The sequence below is a fragment of the Pholcus phalangioides genome, unplaced genomic scaffold, assembly GCF_987345545.1.
Source record: "Pholcus phalangioides strain wild (caught in Gottingen) unplaced genomic scaffold, Ppha-v1.0 ptg000004l_1, whole genome shotgun sequence".
NCBI classification, from domain to species: domain Eukaryota; kingdom Metazoa; phylum Arthropoda; class Arachnida; order Araneae; family Pholcidae; genus Pholcus; species Pholcus phalangioides.
Window position 1 is genome coordinate 42255946 of NW_028301597.1, and position 22789 is coordinate 42278734.

The 22789-nt window shown below is 36.5% G+C and overlaps 1 protein-coding gene across 1 annotated transcript; it reads right to left on the reverse strand.

Annotated features, from left to right (window-relative positions):
• Positions 1 to 1032: 1032 nt before the first annotated feature.
• LOC149087603 (nose resistant to fluoxetine protein 6-like) lies at positions 1033 to 22787 on the reverse strand. Its single transcript, XM_089231533.1, has 13 exons — positions 22249 to 22787; positions 21298 to 21512; positions 20884 to 21001; positions 19081 to 19177; positions 17115 to 17209; positions 12073 to 12243; positions 11860 to 11953; positions 8854 to 8937; positions 7545 to 7707; positions 7260 to 7339; positions 1664 to 2100; positions 1415 to 1557; positions 1033 to 1279 (listed from the first exon to the last, which is right to left on the reverse strand). The coding sequence occupies exons 1-13, from the start codon at positions 22565 to 22567 to the stop codon at positions 1094 to 1096; spliced, it is 2202 nt and encodes a 733-aa protein (XP_089087659.1). The 5' UTR covers positions 22568 to 22787; the 3' UTR covers positions 1033 to 1093.
• Between the last annotated feature and the right edge of the window lie 2 nt (positions 22788 to 22789).

Sequence of the window (22789 nt, forward strand, 5' to 3'; positions counted from 1 at the left end):
GTTAGGACTCTGGACACCTCAGAACATTGAACATTGAAGGACCGGACACACCCGCTTCCCATCTCAGAGAGATATCGAAGCTTTCCCGGAGGATGGGTGTATCCGGAAATTTATTAATTTATGTGAAAATAACAATGATATACATATATACAATAAATAATCTGGAATAAATAATCGTACAAATTGTGATCATATAGCATCATCCACAGATAATCAGTCCGTAATCGTAATAGTCCTTATATAAATAATCAAAAAATAATTTTTGTCTTGTATGTGATAAAATCTGGAAGTGAGTTTATCCAATCTAGAATATAACAATCTCGGCAATCAAGCTGTAATAAGATATAAATTGACGGACACCTCAGAACAAGGGAACTTCAATTATGTATACACTATACAGCAAAAATAAGATTGTTTATATTCTCTTGATAACTCAGAATTATTCCTTAATCAGAGGGTTCCTCCTGATGAGGATTTATCTGCCAACTAACACACGGAAAATTCCTATTTTTTATGAAAGAGTAAAACGTAATTAAAACCTAACAAACAAACGTAAGCGGAAGCCCCGAAGACGATCAAAATTTAAAAATACTTTTGAGCATCTGTGTAAAATGATTAAATCATCGAAAGAAAATACGTTTGTCTGCTATCTTAATCAAATTTGGTTAATTCAAAATGTTTTTTTGAAAGTTTGGTAAAATTCGTTGTGCCTCTCCCAAACCTGGTGTAATCCCTCCGAAGGTCAATCCTGCATACGCCCCAGTGCAAATGTATATTATGATAGTGATGGGGTTAGAATCGTTTCATCATCTGTTTTGTTTTATGACAATGAAAACAGAACGATTAATGCTTGAGCACATGGAATTTAAATTAAAAAAAAAAAATAGTTCGCACTTGCAAACTTTGTTGATGTTCTTTCCATATACATGTTCAACTCGAATGGTTTACAAAGCACTCTGGTTGAAAGAAAATGATGACATAAAACCGTTGAATAATAATTGTGTGTGAGAGAGAGAGAGAGAGAGAGAGAAATCCAAATACTATAATTATTAGTTCATTTTCCTCTACAATTTCTTAATGTATCGGAGTAACATCATTTCTCGCAATCATGTTTCGAATCTTGGAAGTTGGTTTTCCCGTTTTCTGTCGCAGCTAATGTGGATGCCATTCTTTGATGGAACATAAGCTTCTCCATTGATATGAACGGAGCTTCGAAAAGCATGCTCAAGAAATATGCACTCATAAAAGCCACCATCACGAAGCCTAAATAATAGAAAACCTGTAATAAAAACAAATAATCTTGTATTTTGGAACCCTGACTTTTCTAACATGAAACATTAATTTGTGTACACAATTAATAATTAGCCAAAATAATAATTAAGCCAAAATTAATAATGAATCAGTTTTAACTTACTATAGTCCTGTTTTCCATTTGTATAGGAGCCCTGGAGCTTGCATAAAAAGCCAGTTGGATTACTGGATGCACCAGATAAGCCACGTAGGTCAACTTAGACAGAACTGTAAATTGCGACCAACTTAATAAAGTCGTTATGAGTCCTACCAAAATTGAATAGAAAAAATTCAGTAAACATATATCTCAAAAGTCAATACTTATGTTTCAATGAATTAAGAAAAGAGAAAATCATAAATTACGTTAAGTTACCTCCGTTTCCAGTACAGCAAGATACGACGACCCAACCTAAAGATAATGACCAAGCTATTTTGGTGACTACGATGTATAAAGCACTGATGAGAAGCGGAGGGTCTTCCTCAGCGTTCATCCAGATGTATGAAGTGTATAGCACCGCTAATCCAGATGCCAAACTTGCGAACCAGCCGATGACGTTGATTGTCGTTGAAATACGGATCTTGTCCTTGTGATGGATAACATATCCGAACATCAACCCCATGAAATAGACGACTCCGTGAACATAAGGACGTGCGTATCCGTTTTTTAAGAAATAATCTATTGAATTTTTAGTGATGGAATATGATGGCGTAAGAACCGGTGGTAATGCGTAATGAATATGAGTCCATGTGGTTATTGCTACGCTGGCTAATGATAATGCAGTTAGTGTTGCCAGTGAAAGCTTAGGATGCCTTCAAAAAAGAGAAAAAATTCATATAATGAAACATTCATTTAAAACTAAAAGCCGCAAATATTTTAAGTAAAAATAATGGGTTTTATTTTGATACTGCAAAGTATTAGCATCCAGCTAAAATTTTGCAAGGAACCTCTGTATTTTTGGAAGTTTTCTGTAGATCAGAAAATTTCCATAAATACATTTTGAGCACACATATATTATAATCGGGAATATGGAAGCTTTTTTATGTATCAGGTTTTATGTGACTTCAGGTATGGCTAGTGAAACAGCGATAAAAAACTACAAAATGCCTACGTGAATATAACGATTATAATCGCAAATATCATAATATAATTGTAAATTAAATTTTCACATGCTTGTCTGTTTTTTTTTTTTGTGGATTTCTTTCCATTTTCGTCTTGGCCGCGGTAGGGATCAGACGTGCTTTTATCGGGCTCTGCTCGCCGACCAGCAGTAGTTTTATCCGGAACCTTCACCGAGGGATAACCGAAGGATTATCTGTCACTTTGGTGCGCCATTTTGTGTTTTTCTTCATCCTTGTGAGTTTTATTTAGCGCGTTTTCACATACTCTCCGGTGTTTTCTTTATTTTTCTAGATTGTGTGTTTAGTTTACTATTTAGTTTGATTTTCTAACCGGATTTTTAGGACTGCACATTGTTGGATTTGCGAGATAATTTTTTTTTACTTTGCTCTCAATTTTTTTTAATTTTCGTTGTGTATTTTCGATCCACTTAATTTTTTTTTCTTACTCCCATTTCATTTCCATTGTACTTTAGCCAGGTTTGTGACAGTTGTCTCTTTGTCGATAATCAATTTCTTTGCTCACGTGCTCGTGTAGGAGGGAATATCTAGTTCTATGTTTCCCGCCATTTTCGTGTTTTTTTCCTGCTTCTTTGATATAAATTTGGGGGTTATTTAGACGTTCGTGTTAGCGAACAGTGTATACTTTTTCCCGGGTACTCTCAGTAATTATTGTTTCTTTCATTTGGGCCCTCTATTGTTTTAGTGTCAATGAATAGAGATAGTTAGCTAATACTAATAAGTATATACCCTGGTATCGATTAGGAGAACCTTTCAGCTAGAGATCAATATGAAAGAGGCTTTCTTAAGTTGGGGCTCGATAATTTTTTGTATCAGCATGTATCAGAAGCCATTAGGAGCACTGCTATTTTGGATTTAGATCTCATTAGTTCCAAGGATCTTGTTGAACATGTTTCGGTGGTGGATGGGTTTTCTTCCAGTGATAATCGTGCAGTTAGTTTTTTCTGTAACTTTTCTTCGAGTAAGGTTGATAACAAAAGACTGTTTCCTTGTTTTCGGAGAACTAACTTTGATGTTTTGAGAAAAAGGTTAGCAGAAGTTTTTGAAGACCGGTGTGAATCAGTCGTGGTGGTAAGTCAATGGGAAAATTTATTACGAAGCTGTCCTCTATTTTGCACGACGTCACACCCTTTGCTCGAAAAAAGCGTGTTTCTGAATCGCCCCCCGCCCCTGTGGTTCACAAAAAGCTTGCGTAACCTTTATCTTGAAAAGAAAAGAGCATTCAGTGAGTATAAAAATGGTGAGGTGACCTGTCATTGTTTATTGATAAAAGAAAGGCGTTGAGAGACTTCATTTTTTAACATGTTTACATTGGATGAACACAGGTGTCGGAGAGACATGATTGAAGTCTTCAAAAATTTCAACGGGATGGACCATGAATTATTAGTACACCGGCAATCGACTGCTTTTAGAAGGGGACACCAGTATCGATTGGTAAGGGGCAATTCTAGGTTATGGTGTAGCAGGGAGTTTTTCTCTGATAGGGTTGTTAATAAATAGAATAGCTCACCCCCCGGAGGTAAATTCTAACACAACTGACAAGTTTGCAAAGAAATACGATAAACATGTTGTGATAAATTGAAAAGCTATCCATACTTACAATATGACAAAAATAAGCATATTTTATGGGCATTGTATAATATTTTATCATGTATATATATTGTTTGGATTTTTAATTGGCTTGGTATATTTTTGAAATACATGACATCCGTATTTGTTATGGACATCTTTTTTGTCAGCCACCTCGTTGGGCATATTGCCTGTTGTGGCGTTGTATTTGTATTTCAAATATAATTCCATTTTTCAGAAGTCCTCCCCCCCCCCCCATTTCCCGTAATTAGTGAGTTTTTGGCAATCTACCAATAATTTACTTGACTTACTTTTTCCACGGTTTTTGCGAAGTTTTGCGATTTCTAGGGATTTGTTCGAATAAATATGGTCAGCCAAGTTATGCTGCATGCCATTGGCTGATTAACCAGTCACCTAGCCTATTAATTTCTCGTGTGCTACTCACGGTGCAATTTCATTATAAATATACGTACCTTTTTTTACTTTTTTTTGGAGGTTTGAAGGTATTAAAATATATATTTGATTGAATTTTGTATAAAATCATTAAAACTGATTTTCTTCGCCGTAGATTCAAAATCATAAAAATAATAATAATAATAGAAGTTAATAAATATAACGAATTAGTTTTCTAAGAAATGTTAAATTCTTAATAAAGTGCAATGACGTCATGGGTTGTTCAAGTTCAAAATGAATGCAAGAAAATATTTATCAGTAATTCATGTTAAAAATAATGTATTGCAACTTATTTGGCCGCTGTGGTGGTCGAGTGGTTATAGTGACGGACTCGCGATGCGAGGATCCGGGTTCGAACCCCACAGTGGTGGTCGGCTGAAGTTGGTTTTCTGTGGTTCCCAACTTCAAGGCGCAAATGCGAGCCGATTTCCCCGTTAAAAGTCTCGCCACACAGAGCAACAGTCCTACAACGATAAATCATTCAATCATAACACTTCACTCATAGTTAGAAAAACTGGTGGCAGATGGCAGCACTACACATAACAAGCATTACAGAGAAACGAAAAACTTCACGTCAGGTTTCACTACACGTACACGCACATTCCAGCATGTACCGATTCGTTGGGGGTTCCGCGGGGTGCATGTGTGGTGTAGCAGTAGTAGGTAGGGGCTCCAAAAAATGGCTCGGGGATCCATGATGTTCTTTAAGTCAGTCACCTCGTTGGGCAATTTGCCTGTTGTGGCGTTGTATTTGTATTATAAAATGACCTATAAATCTTATATTTTTATATCACGTTCTGCCTCTAGCCAGTGTCGGGGTGTGCCCCCGGTTGACAAACCCAAACACTGGCTTTGATGATTCTCAATTTTCGAGTTCTGCAAAAAATTTAATTCATTACTATTTTGCATTGAATTTCTATATCTTGCAACCATGAACTTTGCTATTACTTTTCTGCTAATTCACATCTAAAAACTATTGCTATTGATGTCATTAAATTTTATTTAGGTGCCAACGCGGACACATAAATTACAATGTATATGTGTAACACAAAATATATAAACTGCATTGTGTGTGTGAGAGAGAGTGCTTTCAACTTAAAGCTATGTTGCTTTACGCTAAAAGCATTCAACAGAAATATAAATTCGAAGAAGAAAATTTTCAAATGGGGAAAGAAATTGATGAGTTGAATATACAAAGCCATCTGTAGGTTCTTTATCGGGGAGAAACATCACAGAAAGTGCAAGAAATTTTCTAATGTTTCTGATAGTACTTTGGCCTTAAGCGTAAACTGAAGTACTAGTTCCACCAACGCTTGCAATGTTTGTACATTGGAATTTAGTCACACGAAATAGCAACCATAATATGCGAACAAAAACATCTCCACAAATAAATGAACAAAGAGGCAAATAAAAAATGCAGAATGCATGAAACAACTCTCTGATGAAACTCTTCTACTCTTCTACCGAGATGTTTAGTTCATCACAAGAGATAATGGAAACGTTATCATTGGTTAGTAATTTTAAAAAAGGTTGTTGAAATGATCCCGAATTGATTAACTCATTTCTGTCAAAAAAAAACAAACCAATAACTAATAATATTAACCTGAAACATGAAATTTACAAATATGCGAAAATCATTCAAAATTATGAAGACATACTCTGAAACTGTTATCGAAAAGCTAGATAACTATAAAAAAAAAAAAAGAACATTCCCAGAATATACTTGCATCATATTGATTAAAATTCACTAAATCCGATGTAATTTTACTTTTTTATATATAATTACACTGCTTAATTGGATCACAATGGTGTTGGAACATTGTAATACACATTTTCTTTCGTTTCCTAGAAGGACTAAGTGGCCCTTGGGGCCACATAGCGTATATTATATGCAGGATGTTCTGTTAATGAACCGACAATTTCAGAGAGTTGGTAGTAGGCATCAAGAGGAACAAAAATTTAGTGGAACATGGTGTCGCAAACCACGTTGAGAGGGTGAAAATCGCATGCAGGCTCTGAGTTCAGAGGAGGTGGATTAGACGCGCCGGACCCATTGCTTCACCTCCACGTTCACCGGATCGCAGTCCGTGTGAACCGGACCGCGATTCCTATGGGATCACCTTAAATCACTCGTTAATGTGACGCGTGTTGACACACCGGAGGATCTAATAGCGCGGATTGTCGTCGCTGCGGCAGACATCAAAAGCATACCTGGTATCTTTGAGCGCGTCCGAGAATCGTTTTTACGTCGTTGTAGACTGTGCAATGACGTCAGTGGCCACCACTTTCAACAACTCTTGTAATATTTAATCAAATAAATATTTTTATACTTATTATATATTGTACTATTTTGTCGTTCCAGTTTGACGTCGCAACCTGCATGCGTTTTTCGCGATTTTCACCCGCTCAACGTGGTTTGCGAAACCATGTTCCATCGTAATTTTTGTTCCTCTTGATGCCTACTAACAACTCTTCGAGTTTGTGATATACATTAACAGAACATCTTGTGTATATGTCTTTTTTTTTTCTTTTTTGTATTTCTTTTTGTTTGTTATTGTCAAGTATTTGTGTGTGTGTGTGTGTGTGTGTTCATATTGGCAACATAGAAAAGTAGAAGGATGCCCGTGCAAGTGGCAGCATCTGTATGACGAATTATTTCGTCATATACATGTGAGAAAAATTGAAAATCCGCATGTCGGTATGTACGGTTCTGGGCACCACCATTACTTATTGCCGCGATGGCATATGCCGTCGTAACCAGATGGCTGGTTAATGGCAAAACATCAAGAGAAGATAAAAGAATGAAGTACCTCTTTATCGTCATCAGTACAATGAGAGAAACGATGTAAAGTTGCATGTCGACAGCGACGTACCAAGTCCATCCTAGGCACTACCGAAAGATACAAAAACGTTAAAAATATTCTCATCCAGCCGCAATAAAGAACTATTCTTAAATTGTTTTTCTATCACTGTATTTATGAAAATAGAACACTTTTTGAAAAAAAAAATTCTAGTTTACACGATAGCAACAGCTATAAAAAATTACAAAACGACTGAATTATATATGACGTAACGTAACACTGAAAGTAATTTACCGAAAATACTCCGTAGAAATTATTGAAGAAGAACAAATTTGCCCACCATTTTTCTCGGCAATGATCGACTGACTGTCCGTAAACAATATGCCACATCGGGCCTGATCCGAGCTTGTATATCAGAAGTTGTACAGCAACGACGAACATCAAAGGTGGGCCCAATCTTTAAGGCGTTCAAGAGAAGATAAAATACCTTTTTATCGTCGTCAGTACAAATAGAAAAACGATGTAAAGTTGCACGTCGACAGCGACGTACCAAGTATAACACGAAGTTTCATTAAAAAAACAACAACAATATATAGCATTATAACATATATAATATACGACAATATATATATATATATATATATATATATATATATATATATATATATATATATATATATATATATATATATATATATATATATATATATACCTCTTCACTATATATACCTTTTCACTTTACACACACACACACACATATATATATATATATAATATAGCCGACCACACACATACACGTAAAGTGAAGAGGTATTCCACTCTATCTCAGATTATGGAGGAATTCTACTTTTCTATCTACTTAATTGAAGAGATTGCACTGATTAGTTGTAAAGATGATGTAATCACAGAGCAAGAACTCAAACGCCTCTGAATCAGACCCTATAGATCGAACGCAATATTTAATCTTCGGTCAGGGCAGCTAATCTGTGAGGTTAAGTACCTATTTTTTTCCAAAAAATGTTGAAAAGAGTGGAGTTTACCGGGGGGGGGGGGGCTCTAAGAAAAAGCTCCCTGACAGCCCACAATTCACACAAGGGAACCGTGGTTTCTTCTCCAGTGCATTGTCGATTTTTGTGAGGGGCACGTTAATCTGGTAAATGAGTTGCACCTGATTACGTAAGTATTTTTGATATCCGAATTTTTAAAATTTCTTTTTATATGCCTGCTATAGTTCGTACACCCATGTTTCATAGAGTTCCCTAATTTATCGTTCTATGAATAGGAAATAATGATCAATATCATTATTTCCTATATAATATGTGAGATGAATTGCGTCTGACTCGCCCCCAAGAAAAAAATTGTGAAAACTTAAGGTTACGTATTATAGAAAATTTCAAGAAATTATAAGAAAGTTACTTAGAAACGCAAATATAACTTTGCTTCAGTAAAAAGTTCAGTATGATTCCCCTTTAAGCCCGATCAAAAATTTAATGCCACAGATGAGTTGTGCTTGAATGTGTTAGGATTTGTATTGCACCCGACCGGAGGTTAATGCTATTCTTATCGTGCATTAAATAAACTATTATTAATATCAAAAACTCACCTCCAAACTCTTCTGAATATGTACATAAAGATAGGAATTTTCCGTGTGTTGGTTTGCAGCCAAGTCCTCATCAGGAGGAAGCCTCTAATCAAGGAATAATTTCGAGATATCACAAAAATATAAATAATCTTATTTTTGCTATATAAGGCATACATAATTAAAGTTCCCCTGTTCTGAGGTTTCTACAGTACTAACTATCCACCAGAAGGTTGTACGCATTGAACTTTATGATGATCTTAGCATAAGGAGAGGGTTTGGAAATCTTTGGAAGATCGAAATTTTCTACATGAATTTTGGTATGGAATCACCTTGTTCGTATCAGTTTCATCCGGGAAGCATCTCTTTCTAAACTCGACGTCATATTCTTTAGTGAAGATATTAGAATGAAGTTGGCTCTATACTCATGATGTTTAGCCATGGCGAAACGTGTTGTAAAAGAAAAGAAAGAACATTTGTACTGCACTACTTGCATAAGGAACTCCCTCTACGAGGACTCTTTCGCACGGAGCGGATGCACGTGCAGGTCTGGAAGAAGTTTTAACCAAAGGTTTACGCTCCTTTCATAAGCTAAGGATTCGTCGGTACGGAAAATCGGACATAAGGAGATTCCATTAGTGGCGTGAGTTCCACATGATACGGATGAATCGCCGTCGTGCGGCCGTCAGCTGCCACAACAAAACACGGCTGCCGTGACATTTTTAAGAACACCGAAATGCGGCTCGCAACTTGAAAGTGTTTGTCACAGCCCGGATGGTGTCCGCACGTGCCAAAACTTTGTGTGGGCTCCGCATTCGCACACACAGGTTTTGTACATTAGGATAAATGGGAGGTATTTACACGACGCGGGGTAGATTGAAGTCAAACTGTTGTTTTCTAGATGGCAGCAGGAGTTCAAATATTCAAATGTGTCAACTCACATGCGAAAAAAGTTGAACTTGTCACTGTCGTCTCTAAGCCAGGGCCGCCCTTATCAGATGCGGGGCCTGGTGCGAAAATAATAGCGGGGTCAGAGAGGGTCATGATAATTTTGGGGGCTCCCTCAGCTTCGAATTTTATATTAAGACAATATTCTGTGGGAGTGCGGGATCGAAAATTGAGAAAATGAAAATCATGAAAATTCAGAGTAAATGCAAGAAATAATTCCAGAAATTGATGAAAAAAATGCATAAAATTTCAGAATTATTTCTTTCTAGATGAAAATGCAGAATTCCGGAATTTATGAAAATAATTATTATAACAGTAAGTGCAGGCCTCCCAAAACGCGGGGCCCGTGCTACCGCACCTGTCACACACACCTAAGGGCAGCTCTGCTCTAAGCTTGCGGTAAATATCCTTAAAAGCACCATATGTGAAGGTCTTTGTTCAATAATAGGATGTACCCACATACGTCTATCGCTCAGTTTCCTTCTAAACTAAAGGAGATATCGCAACCGTAACTTCCTTTTGTCTACAGAGAAAGGTAAAGAATGCATTCCTCCGCCGCAGAATGTAGTTCCCATACATTGCAGGTTTATGATGATCATTTATACAGAAACTATTTTTTTGAAACTGGAGAAAATATCGGTTACCATTATGAAAAACCCTTAGCAACGGCAATAACATTTTGTCGCGATATCCTAGAAGTTTTCCCTGCACATAACCGTTGTGCTTTTTCGTTACACAATTATGTGTATATATTTTTATATCGTTTTTTGGTTGAATTAAAAAAAATAATAATGTCCTAACGATATAATTTTTCATTCAGTTTTGTATGCCGATCGACAGAAATTTTGGCAAGAAAAGCCATTCTAACAATGTTTGTAATACGATAAGAAAACAAATTGCAGCTTTATATACATTTTAAGTCCGGAACTCCTTAAAACAATTTTCTACGCCTGGATCCAATCAAGAGTAACTTATGCTATTACAGTGTGGGGAGGTGCCTATCACGATAATATTAAGAACTTAAATAACATCTATAATCGCATAAAACGCAAGGTAATGTTATTTAATAATCCAGATCTACTGAAATCAGAAATTTTAATACTTGATCTAAGGCAAATTTATGTCTATAAAATGATAATTTTTATGACTAAAAACCATAATTTATTTCTTAAAACTAATAACGGTAGAACCTCAAATAGATACAACTTCTTGTATTTAACTCCAAAAACAAATAAATACGTTGTTCGAAAAAGTATAAATTACCTAGGACCAACTATTTGTAACAAATTCGGAAAAAAATTATCAGACCTTAGAATAAATAAACATCTCAAGAAAGAAATTTTCACATTCTCAAACTCTATAACGAATTTTCAAAGGTTTATTAAAAATATAAATAGGTAACCAAGGAAAAATTTGAAATATCTATAATAAAAATAAAAAAAATGAATAAAATGAAATAAATGTAAATCGAGCGTGCCGTTTATTATATATAATATTTATTAACCTCTAGGACGAACCGAATGGGTCCCTAAGAGCTGCATAGTGTATGTTTTGTCTTTTTCGTTCTATTGTCTTTATTTTATTTTGTATATTTGTATTCATGTATTTTAGTGCGCTGTTTTGAATTATTGTAAAAAAAAAAGTGAGTAAAATAATTATAACTTTTTCACATCATTTTTATTATCATTATTATTATTTGGCGCTATTCCTTTATTGAAACGTGAAAACCGGATTAATGGGAGTAATTCCTTATAATTTGCTCTTTCTTAATTTATTTTTTTGATTATCTTCAAAAATTTTATTTCACGTTCATTTTTTTCCACATAAATTGAAAAAAATTGTCAAAATTCCAGAGTTTTTGACGGCCATGCTTAATATATAGTACTTTAAGAACTGTACAAAATTTCTTCCACTGGATGAAATATTTCGTCCGTGATCGTAAAAGAGGTTAAGACGTTTTCAAAGTTCGCTTTCTGATGGGTTATTTAGAGTGTTGACAGCTCAGAACAGGATAACTTTAACTACGCATAAAATCTACGTATAGTCATCGTTTCCATCATTCTAATATTGACTCTTTTGTACCCTATGAAGAAGAAAGTGTCAACAGCTGCATAACCATTCATCACGACTTGGAAAGCGAAATCTTTGCTCATCTTCAGAGCGTAAGTGCCATTACCTAAGATGTATAAATTCAAGGAAAAGTGGTTGTTTTAAAAAAATTGGTATTCATATCTGAAGTAAAAGGGCATTCAAAGAATATTCGTGACATCCAATCTGTTTTGTTGGATGACTTACTGTAAAGTTCCTGTGGTATATACGACCATGTATGAGATAACACAATCCATAAGAAAGAAATCACTTTCATGCCATTGATGATTTGTATCGATCCTCCTGAGTTGTTTTGTCTGTAAAGCTTTTCCGTGTTCCATCGTAACGAAAAACATAACAAGATTCGTATCAGGATGCCTAAAAAAATAAATAAATAAACTGTATTCTGGCTTTTGCCAAAATATTTTCCTCAAGGAAATATCAGTTTTGCATTGTTTGTTCTAAAATTGAGACCTGTTGCTTCTTACTTGGTGGCGGAAAAAGTGACCAAAACTTCTCTGTACCTGAATTCATTTCACAAGAAAAGCATAGAGATGTGATATGACGTTTTTAATTTCTGCACAAAACCTCAAAAAAACAGAACCTTCCGGGGGGGGGGGGCAGCATATATTCCTACTACTTTCTTCCTTTCTTTCAAACCGAACACGGCCCAGACTCTATCAGTTTTAGCCAATTTTAGCCATTGCCCCTGTGAAGGAGCCGGACCGTGTTGGAGAAAACTTTATTGTACGTGATCAAATGTACATAGACATGCACACAGAATATTACAGCACAAAAATGAGAAAATTAAAAAAAAAAACCAATGAATAAAAACAAAAACACAAAAACAGTGCAAAAAATATAAAAGCAATGCAAAAATAAATAATAAATAAATAAATATATATATATATATATTTATTTATTTATTTATATTTAAGTGGAGCTATATTATATTAAGTCACAACTGGAGTTCCTCAAGGAATTGTCCTTGGTCTCATACTTTTTTCACTTTTTATCGATAAACGCGATCAGGGTATCGATGGGATTACTAGCAAATTCGCTGATGATGTGAAGTTAATGGGGGTAATCGGGAATCAGAGCGATAGGGAGTCGCTCCAGACCAGTCTAAACAGGATTGCAGCATGGGCAAATGAATGGAGCATGATGTTTAGCGTTGATAAGTGCATGGTCGCTCATTTTGGTTCGAACAACCCACGGTTCTCTTACGAGTTGAATGGTGTCACTATCCTGGATGCAACTAGGGTCACCGATTTGGGAATTCTCATTGACGAGTGACTTAGGTTTTCTGAATATTGTTCAGCGGTGTTCAAAAAATCGAATAGAATGCTTGGACTCATTTTCAAAAAGGTCTCTTCGCGTTCTCCTAAAGTCATTCTTTCGCGCTTAGTTTGTCCTGTACTGGAGTATGCTGTAAGGTTTTGGAGACCATACCTACAGAGGAACATATACTTGGTTTAAGGGGTGCAGAGAAGAGCTACGCGTGTCCTTATTGGCACACAGGGCTTGGGTTATGAAGAGAGACTTAATTTTTTGAATATGTTCACATTGGATGAACGCAGGTGTCGAGGAGATATGATCGAAGTGTTCAAAATTGTCAATGGTATGGATAGGATGGACCATGAACTTTTAGTACACCGCCAATCGACTGCTTTTACAAGGGGACACCAGTATCGATTGGTGAGGGACAATGCAAGGTTACGGTGTCGCAGGGAATTTTTCTCTAATAGGGTTGTTAATAAATGGAATAGTTTACCCCCGGAGGTAGTAAATTGTAACACAATTGACACGTTCAAAAAGAAATACGATAAACATGTTGGGGCGAATCGAGAAGCTATCCATACTTAGAATCAGACAACCATAAGTATTCTTTATGGGCGTTGTATAATATTTTGTCATGTGTATATATTTGTTTATAATTTTTGTTAATTGCATTTTTAATTGGGTTGCTGTATTTTTGAAATATATGACATCCATATTTTTATGGGCACCTTTTTATCAGCCACCTGGTTGGGCATTTTGCCTGTTGTGGCGTTGTATTTGATTTGTATTTATGTTTGTATTTGTATTTGTATTAAATGCTTAAAACATCTAGCATAAATTGAGAAAACACATTTTATGCGAGATGATTCTTAGGCACAAATTAAGCTATTTATTTATTATTAAACAATAATAAATCATGCCCAGTCGCATAATGAGGGAAAAGTGCAGAAGTCTTATATATATATACTCAACTAATACGTATATAGTATATCCATAGAAATAGAATTTTCCATTGAGAGGGAAGCAAATTTGACAAGGGACGAGACAGCGCTGCAACGACTAATTCCTAAATTGAAGCATCATTCACTCAAGAGCCCCTCAGACTCCTCAGCATATGAAAGAACCGGTCGTCTGATTCTTGAAGATCTTCGGGGACTTATGGTAGTGTTTGGTTTGACTGTTATGGGGTCGATGGCTCCCTTCGTACCAGATTTGGATTTGCTTCCATAAAGTTCACCAAGTTTCTGAGTTTCATTATTAGAGTTTGCCTTTCTGGTATCTGTCTCCTCCAACTGTCAATATTTCTAATTGCTGGAGCATGTTGGTGGTATGGTGCAGTTGCTGGACATTTGGTGGCGTACTGCTAGTCGTTTCCGATTTCTCCACATCTACAGTCAGGGCTTTTGACGATTTCGAAGTGGTGAAGGTGCTCTGGAAAAGGACTATGCGCTGTTAACATTAATATTCCGACTAGTGCTCACTCTCTTGTCACGGAAGCTAGTTTTTTTTACTCTACTAATCGTTTATGGAAGCTTAAACAATAATAAATAATGCCCAACGGCATAATGCGTAAGCAGTTACCAACATGGGAATAGTTTCTTACGGATACAATGGAAAGCTTCGTGCAACTGCTGACACCTCTTGGTCTCCGAGTAGCCACGATTATGGGCTCAGTATCTCGTAATGTAGTCAACTCACTACGGAGTCTGTAGTGCTTTCTTGGATTTAATACGAGTCCACGTTTTTTCCCTTTCGCATAATGTTCAGTTTTCTTGGTGGATTCAAAGTTTTCGATGATCTTATTCTTATCTCATCTAAAACATAATTCCCAAGTAGGGATTCTCGAAGAATCCTTGGATTTTTTAGGAATCTGAGCTACAACAAAGCTTCAACAGCTTACAGTATGGGACTCTTTCACGAATCGGTCTTGAAAGCTTATCAGCTAGGCTGTGTTGAGAGTCACCTGAACTATAGCCAAAATTTCCCACTGTAATACATTATCTGCTCTATACATTTTCGACAGCAGTTATAAAAAGATTTCTACCTCACAAGATCGAGCGAGAATCTTATGTGTGACACTTTTCGTATCCTTTCCCATGGCCGCGGTGGTATACTGTGCTAACAACGAGAATCATTGTTCAGTGCGCTTTCCTTGTCAGCATAGTGAATTTTATGGCTCTTGGAGTCGAGGAACCTCCAACGGCACATGATTGACGTTGCTGATCTGGTGTTCAGTGAAAGGTGTCTTGCCTTCCCCCTGATTTAAAACATCTCTTGAACTTTTTCGGGCAGGAATTGAGATTTCGCTGCTGAGAAGCGAGATGGGCACCTTCATCTTCACGAAGTCGATACGAAGATGACTCGATAGTTAGTGTCGGCAGAGCACTAGCTTCAGATGTTCTTTCGAGGAAAGGACGTTGGGTCCCAAGAGCTCCACAGAAGTGACACTTCCTTTTCTGAGCATCAAGGTCGATTCCAGCATCGCTTAGAAATTATGTGCCGAGAAGGGATCGGTTATCTCTGGCTGGCGGTAGCAATATCGACTCAGTGGGAACCACTTTACCTCCGACGCTGATGTCCACAATCGGACTTCTACACTCCGAGCGTATCCATTCACTACTCTCATGACGATAGTGTTGTTATGTAGTACGCAAAAGTGCTGCGCGGTAAACTACATTACAATGTAGAACAACTGTTTGAATTTTATTAATCGTTTGATCAGTTATAACTTTTTTGTGCAGAATAAATGCTTATAAATACATTTTATGTTGGTACCAACAACGCCAATGTAGAATAGATGCCAACAGCAGTATAAATTTATTGACGGCTGATGATAATGTTGCCTCTGGATAATGCTGTCTAGAGGTAACATTATCATCACGGAGCAAGAAGAGAGAATGGGGGCTCTGCTATAAATCTTTGCTAACATTTTCTGACACAATCCTGCATCTTTTGAGGTAATGGAAGTAAGATGTTTTGCATCATTCCGGGGTTGTGAGTGGTTTTATCTATCTACCTCTGGATATAACGACAACCTCTCCACAACGATATTTTTTCTTGGTCCACAGAGTATAGTTATATCGAAGTTTCAATACATATTAATGCTGATACTTTTTATTATACAGAAGTCCAAACCGCTAAATTTTATCACATCGGAATCGGGGTTTCTTATAACAATAAGAAGTGAGTGAACGTGTAGTGAAACCTGCCGTGAAGTTTGTTTCTGTATAATGCTTGTTATGTGTAGTGTGCTGCCATCTACCACCAGTTTTTTCTAACTATGAGTGAAGTGTAATGATTGAATAATTGTATCCCTGTTGCTCTCTGTGGCGAGACTTCAATGAGGAAATCAGCTCGCATTTGCGTCTCGAAGTTGGGAACCACAGGAAACCAACTTCAGCCGACCACCACTGCGGTGACGGTGGGGTTCGAACCCGGATCATCGCGATGCGAGTCCGTCACTATGACCACTCGGCCCCCACAGCGGCGGGTTTTAAATTGTAAACATTAGAATTCCTTCCACTTCTGGTGAAATGAAATTTATAGCATACACGCACAATAAAAACAAACTATTAAATAATTGATGCCAGAAAATTTCGTTGGAATCTACACAATGGCTGGACCAATCACAAAAAAATTTGCGAGGCACCGGAACAATTTTTTAAGCCCGAAAATTTTTTCACCCGAAGAGAATGGTAAAAAATAAGGCTTATTTTGAGTTTTCAGGGCATAGTGACCTCTTTCATGTTGGCAGATATGCTGCTATAAATTCCAAACACTTTTAGGTGCTCTGAGCCTACAAAATTTAGTAACAACATAATGAAAATTTTAGGCCCCAATACCAATTTTTTAGCCGCCATGGCGAATACGATTTGTCCATACGTCCCTATTTGTCCCTGATCTACACATAACAAAGCATCACAGCCTGCTTTCAATGAAAGTGTTAGGCATAAAGTTGAAGGACTCACCTGAGGTTTGCCTATAAGTGTTATCTTTTCTAGACATTATGATATCCAAAGTCGTGCCACACAATGCCAAAAATATTATCAGTCCAATGACAATTCTATTTTCATGAAAAAAAAACATGAAATATAGGATTATAAACAAGGTCTAGATGTACAAAGTGAACTGTGACTAATCTGCCAAACGAAACAGGGTGATAAACGACACTAAATGGAACTTAAACACCCTAACAACCCTGACATATCTTTAACCGTTTTCGAGTTATAACCGATTATGGAAGGGAAATGCGTCAAGTCTTAAGAAACCCAAAGTTGTGAAGTTTCTGAGAGACCTACACCCAAAACTATGGATATATTTGAGAATAATAGAAAAAAGCCCCATCAGACGACGACATCATTTTCACCAGTGTATCTGAATTTAATGATGAGCTACAAGCATTGAAAGATTGGTAAAGTGTAAAATCGAATTATCGTCAAAAGCAGTAATCGCCAATTCTGCAAACACCCTTCCAGGTATATATATATATATATACACACACACACGCGCGCGCGCGCGTGCGCAATCGTTCAAAATTTTACTAAAAGCTTACCCTATATCGATGTTCTAGTTCTGGAGAAATTTATCCTTTTGTTCGCAATACATCACTGAAATCTGCATTCGTCGAAATATATATTCGACGAAAATTCGGAATTGGCGGATTTCTTCAGATTGTAGTGACTATTTTCTGATTTCACAGAAGAAAATCTTACGGTGGCACCTCCATCAGTATTTAACACTTCCCGTACAAGAAGCTGGCGATAAATTTGAGTGATGTGTATTAGACGTGTAGGCGATAAATGTGGTAGTCTGGTTTACACGTTAAAAAAAGGAAGAAAGGAAAAGAAATTAAAAAAAAAAGAAACAAGGATGAGTAGATGATTAGATAAGGAAGTATTAGTCCCTTGCTTTTTCTTTTTCTTACTTTCATGTACAGTATATAATAGAAGGATTAGTTCTCTGAGAAAGACACACACACACACACATATTATATGTGTTTGGGGGATCACTAAACCCAGGAGTATAAAAAGATTAAAAAAAAGCTTTTTTGAATGGCAAAAGTGCTGCTCACTTGTTCCTTTACTGATAATCACTCTGATAGAGATAACTAAACTATTAATACATCTCTACAGAGACGGTAAATTGGGGGGAGGAATGCCGTGGAGAATGAGGAGGAGTGAAAAGCTGAGGAGAACGGGGGAACACACACACACACACACATTTTTGTTTCGTAGAGTTGCAATAAGTTTCGCGTTTGAGATAAAAAAAGAGATGAGTTTGAATGAATTCATTCCTCTGGCATTTTGACGCAATATTACATCCCTGATCGCAAAGAGGTTCATGGCAAGTACTTAGAGATTCGCCAAGTGTGAATTCGAACTGTTGCCAAAATTTACTGAAATGTCTATTTCGAAAAACGCTGATTTTAGTGATGTATTGCAAACAAAAAGCTGAATTTCTTTCTCCTAAACCACAACACCGATATGATTCATTGTAGACGCTTTCGAAAGCTGGTACAATGAATAAGTTTGCGGTGAATTTGGCGGATTTTAGCTAGAAGGGCTTTGCGGAATCTTGCGGTTACAGATTTTGAGCGACAATTCCATATTGGACTTTGCCAATCTTTCAGTGCTTGTAGCTCGCCATTTAATCCAAATATTTTGATGAAAATCGTGTCAACTTATGGAATATTTTTCTGCTCTTTCTAAATATTGTATGTGCTTAGTATGGGGTTTTTTAGAAACTTCAGAAATTTGAGTTTTTTTTCAGATGTGACGTATTTTCCTTCCATAATCCATTATCCAACATAACTCGAAAAAGGTTAGAGATAGGACAGGGTTGCTATGGTATTTCATGTTCCCTCGCCCTTTCGTTTGGCAGATTAGTTGCAGTCCACCCTTGTATAACTTATCACACACAATATTTTTTACTCACATGGATACATATTCATCCCACTGTTTGATGGTAATTTTTTCCTTTGCTTGGCATTCATGTACTCGCACATCCCATTCAACTTTTAGCATTTCCAGAACTGGGATGTTCCATAAGAGAGTAAACAAAGAAAAATTAGTACATATTGCGATAGAGATCTGAAACAATTTATATGAGATGTATTTGTTCCACGGGAAATTTCGATGAAAATATTCTATATGGGCTCGGAGCAGTGGCTCTTAACTAGGGGCCTAAGTACGTCTTGGCTCTTCCTTAGAGAGTTTCCAAGGGATCTGTGAGATTGGATGAGAAAACAATTAATTTATTGCTTTAACATTAGTATGTGCTGAATGATATTCTGTGAATGGGTACGTGACTTTCATCTTATTATCAATGGGGAGCTCCCTGGCATGCATATTTTTTGACACAAAGGATCAGTGGAATATAAAAATTTAAGAATCCTTGCTCTGGAGGTTGCTCAAATAGATATTTAGCTGATATGGGACACATTTATAATCCGCATACATAGAATACACCAGAGTTTTATGTAACGCAAATTTGTCATAATGGGCCGTTCAAGTATTACGTCATCATCGATAGGGGGGAGGGGATTTCCGAATTACTGACTTTTGATGACAAGGGGGGAGGAGGCGTTTGGATAATGCTTACGTCATCAACCACCCTTTATGAAAATATGAGTTAGGATTCAGAGGGGCAGAGCTGATGACGAAATTCTGCTGACAAGGGGGGAGGGGAAGGGGGTCAGTGTTTTGCTGACTTTTGCTGACAGGGGGGGGGGTCAAAAATGGGTAAAAATTTGCTTACGTAATACTTGAACGGCCCCTAAACATTAATTATATATTGCGTTGCTTTTTATGTGTATGTCGAGTTTTTGCTTTAAAGCGTTATCTGTGAGGTTTTTCTTTTAATTTTGCAGAAGGAATAAACACTCCAATCCATGATAAGTACAGGGTGGGCAAAAAGTCCGTAGAAACTTTAAAAATTAATAAAAATTGTGGAAAAATAATTGGAATGAAAAACGGTTTGTAGGGTTAACATCGCTAGGTCACAAGAATGTTTTTGACAGGAAAAAAATACCTTAAAACAGCCGATAGGTGGCGTTGGTACGAGTGACGTGGGTGGAAATATGCAAATGAGACAGTTATGAGAACTTGCGCTTCTGATCCACAACCAGTTCACCATTGTAAATCGTGTATGAGGACCTGCTGCAATTTGCCGTTGCTGGATTTGTGACTCGCCTGCAATGTGCTATCCCCTGTGGTGTTGGTCATGTGGAACACATGCTGCTGTAATAAATGATGTGGAGGCATTCTGTTCGCTATCTACGAATCTTTCCTTTGACTTGCTTTATGTTAGTGCCACCTGTCGACTGTTTCATGAGTTACATTTTTCCTGTTTTAAAAAAAATTCCCGTGACCTAGCGATGCTAACCCTGCAAACCGTTTTTTTATATTTCCGTTATTTTTCCGGTTTTTATAAATTTTTCATAAATTTGTACGGACTTTTTGCCCATCCTGTATTTAAGTGCAAACTTTTGATGCCAATTCGTGATTTGTTATGAATTGTTATATGTTCAGGACTTTGCTTACACACTGTATAATAATCTATTTGAGAAGTCTATTGTTTATAAATAAACTAATAAACTATTCGAATGAAATGTTACTGTTTTCTGACGTTCTACTTGATTACAGTGTAGGATTTCCTATTGCAATCATATCTCGTTTCCTTTTTAATGCAATATCAACAACACAGACGCAGAGCATTGAATTATTAAAACACTTTCACCTTTATTTGCCAGGAAAGTCACATCATCTTCAGAACAAGAAGAAGGTGCGCATATCGCTAATCTTAATTTGGCGTATTCATAGTACGGCTTCAACTCTGCATCGAACCTGCCAAACAGCTGAGAGTTGAATGCATTAATTTAGAAAAACTGATCGTCATATCAGTGTACAGAAAAGGCAACAAAGAAAAATATATTTCGAAATATATAAATATTTAACGCACAATCAATAGAGATAATGTGAGTTTGCACCAGTATGAATTTATAGTATTATATGATATTATTTCGAGTTCTTAATGTAGCAAAAATTACCGACATAATAAACTTTCTTTTTCTTCAGAAACCTTACTTCAAATATTCGTCTTATAGTGATTATTATTGCATATATAATCGTCAAAAATAAATAATTCTCGTACCGTGTCGGAGGCAAAGGCGGTTCTCAGTTCGGGAATGTCATCGACGACTCCGATTCCCGTTTCGAATTTCGGTAGTGGTGGTATCAATTCCACGATGCAGCTCTTGCCTCTCAAACTCTCTGTCACGTTGATGTCTAAGCAACCATCGAAATCTCCCAGTGCAATACTTCCCCCTCTTGCGACGCCATCGGGTATTTTGCCCATCGTGTCAAGAACTTGAGAAAACAATTAGAAAAAAAAACGTAGTTCACGTGAAAATATATTTCGCATGCACAGTTTTTCTACAAGTCAATAGAAATAAAAATCACCCCAACACATAAGTGGCTAAAATAATTCGATATCAGTACATGGGAAGTTATTTTTTCACGTAAAATCACAAAACAACGCATGAAGATATGGACGAATTGTTTGAATAATATTCAATTTAGCCTCGTATTATTTTTGAAACACATAATTAAATCAATAAACACATCTATTGACACAACAACTACACGTCAATAGAAATAAAAATCATCCAAATACGTAAGTGGCTAAAATAATCCAATGTCTGTGCATTAAAAAGTATTTTTTTAAAGTGAAATCATAAATTAGTGTATGAATATACAGTCGAATCCCGTTATAACGAACTCCAAGAGACCGGCGAAATCACTTCGTTATAACGAAATTTAGTTATAAAGGAATTCCAGGTTATTGCATTGTTTTTATGTAAACTTATCTGGGGAATCAGAAAAATGTTCGTTAAAACGAAATTTCCGCTATAACGGTATTCGTTAGAACGGGATATTCGACTGTATTATATATATGGTCCCTATTCAGTCATCACGTGTGATGGTGGTGAAACAAAATTAAATTTTGAATAATCATATAAATTTATCGTAATTTCTACCTAACATTCGAACAGGCACATCCAATTACGAATTATTTTTATTTCAAAGTGTTCCAAGTACTCACATCGGAAAGCCCACATCTTCAGTTGTCGAATTCCAACAGCAATTTTCAACAGATTTGAGAAACATTTCGTCGATATCTTGGCCACGTCTTCGGGATCCATGGAACGTATAGCTATTCTTGACGCGTAAGATAACGCATTTTTAAGATTCCTCTCCATCGATATCCATTTTTCTCCTTTCGTTCGTTCTCGTGGTATATTGTTTGAGAAATTCGACGTCGTTTCAATAATTTCAGATCCGTTTCGGTCCCCGTTACCCGAACAAATTAAACTGAAACATAGCACCAACAGTATTTTTCCAATAAGCGCGAAGATATTCATAGTTCTCAGACACCAAAGTGGATTTTTCTTATAAACACAAACAAGTGTTTATTCTGTTGGAAAAAAGTAAGGAGAATGATGAAGAGAGCATGAAACACTCGCTAAACTTTTATTACTTAACTGCTAATAACTATTCACTATCGCCCCGACCTTCCTTATAAATATTTATCATCAACTTTCCTTTAACGATGTTCGAACCGATTTTACCGCGTTCATCAATAA

Excerpts from the sequence above, each read along its gene's own strand:
- LOC149087603 (XM_089231533.1), bottom strand. The coding sequence starts at position 22,567 with ATGAATATCTTCGCGCTTATTGGAAAAATACTGTTGGTGCTATGTTTC. Across the intron at positions 17,210-19,080 it reads TGGGATGAATATGTATCCAT|AATTGTCATTGGACTGATAA; the intron begins GTGAGTAAAAAA and ends TCATGAAAATAG. Across the intron at positions 7,340-7,544 it reads ATTTCTACGGAGTATTTTCG|TGCCTAGGATGGACTTGGTA; the intron begins GTAAATTACTTT and ends ATCTTTCGGTAG.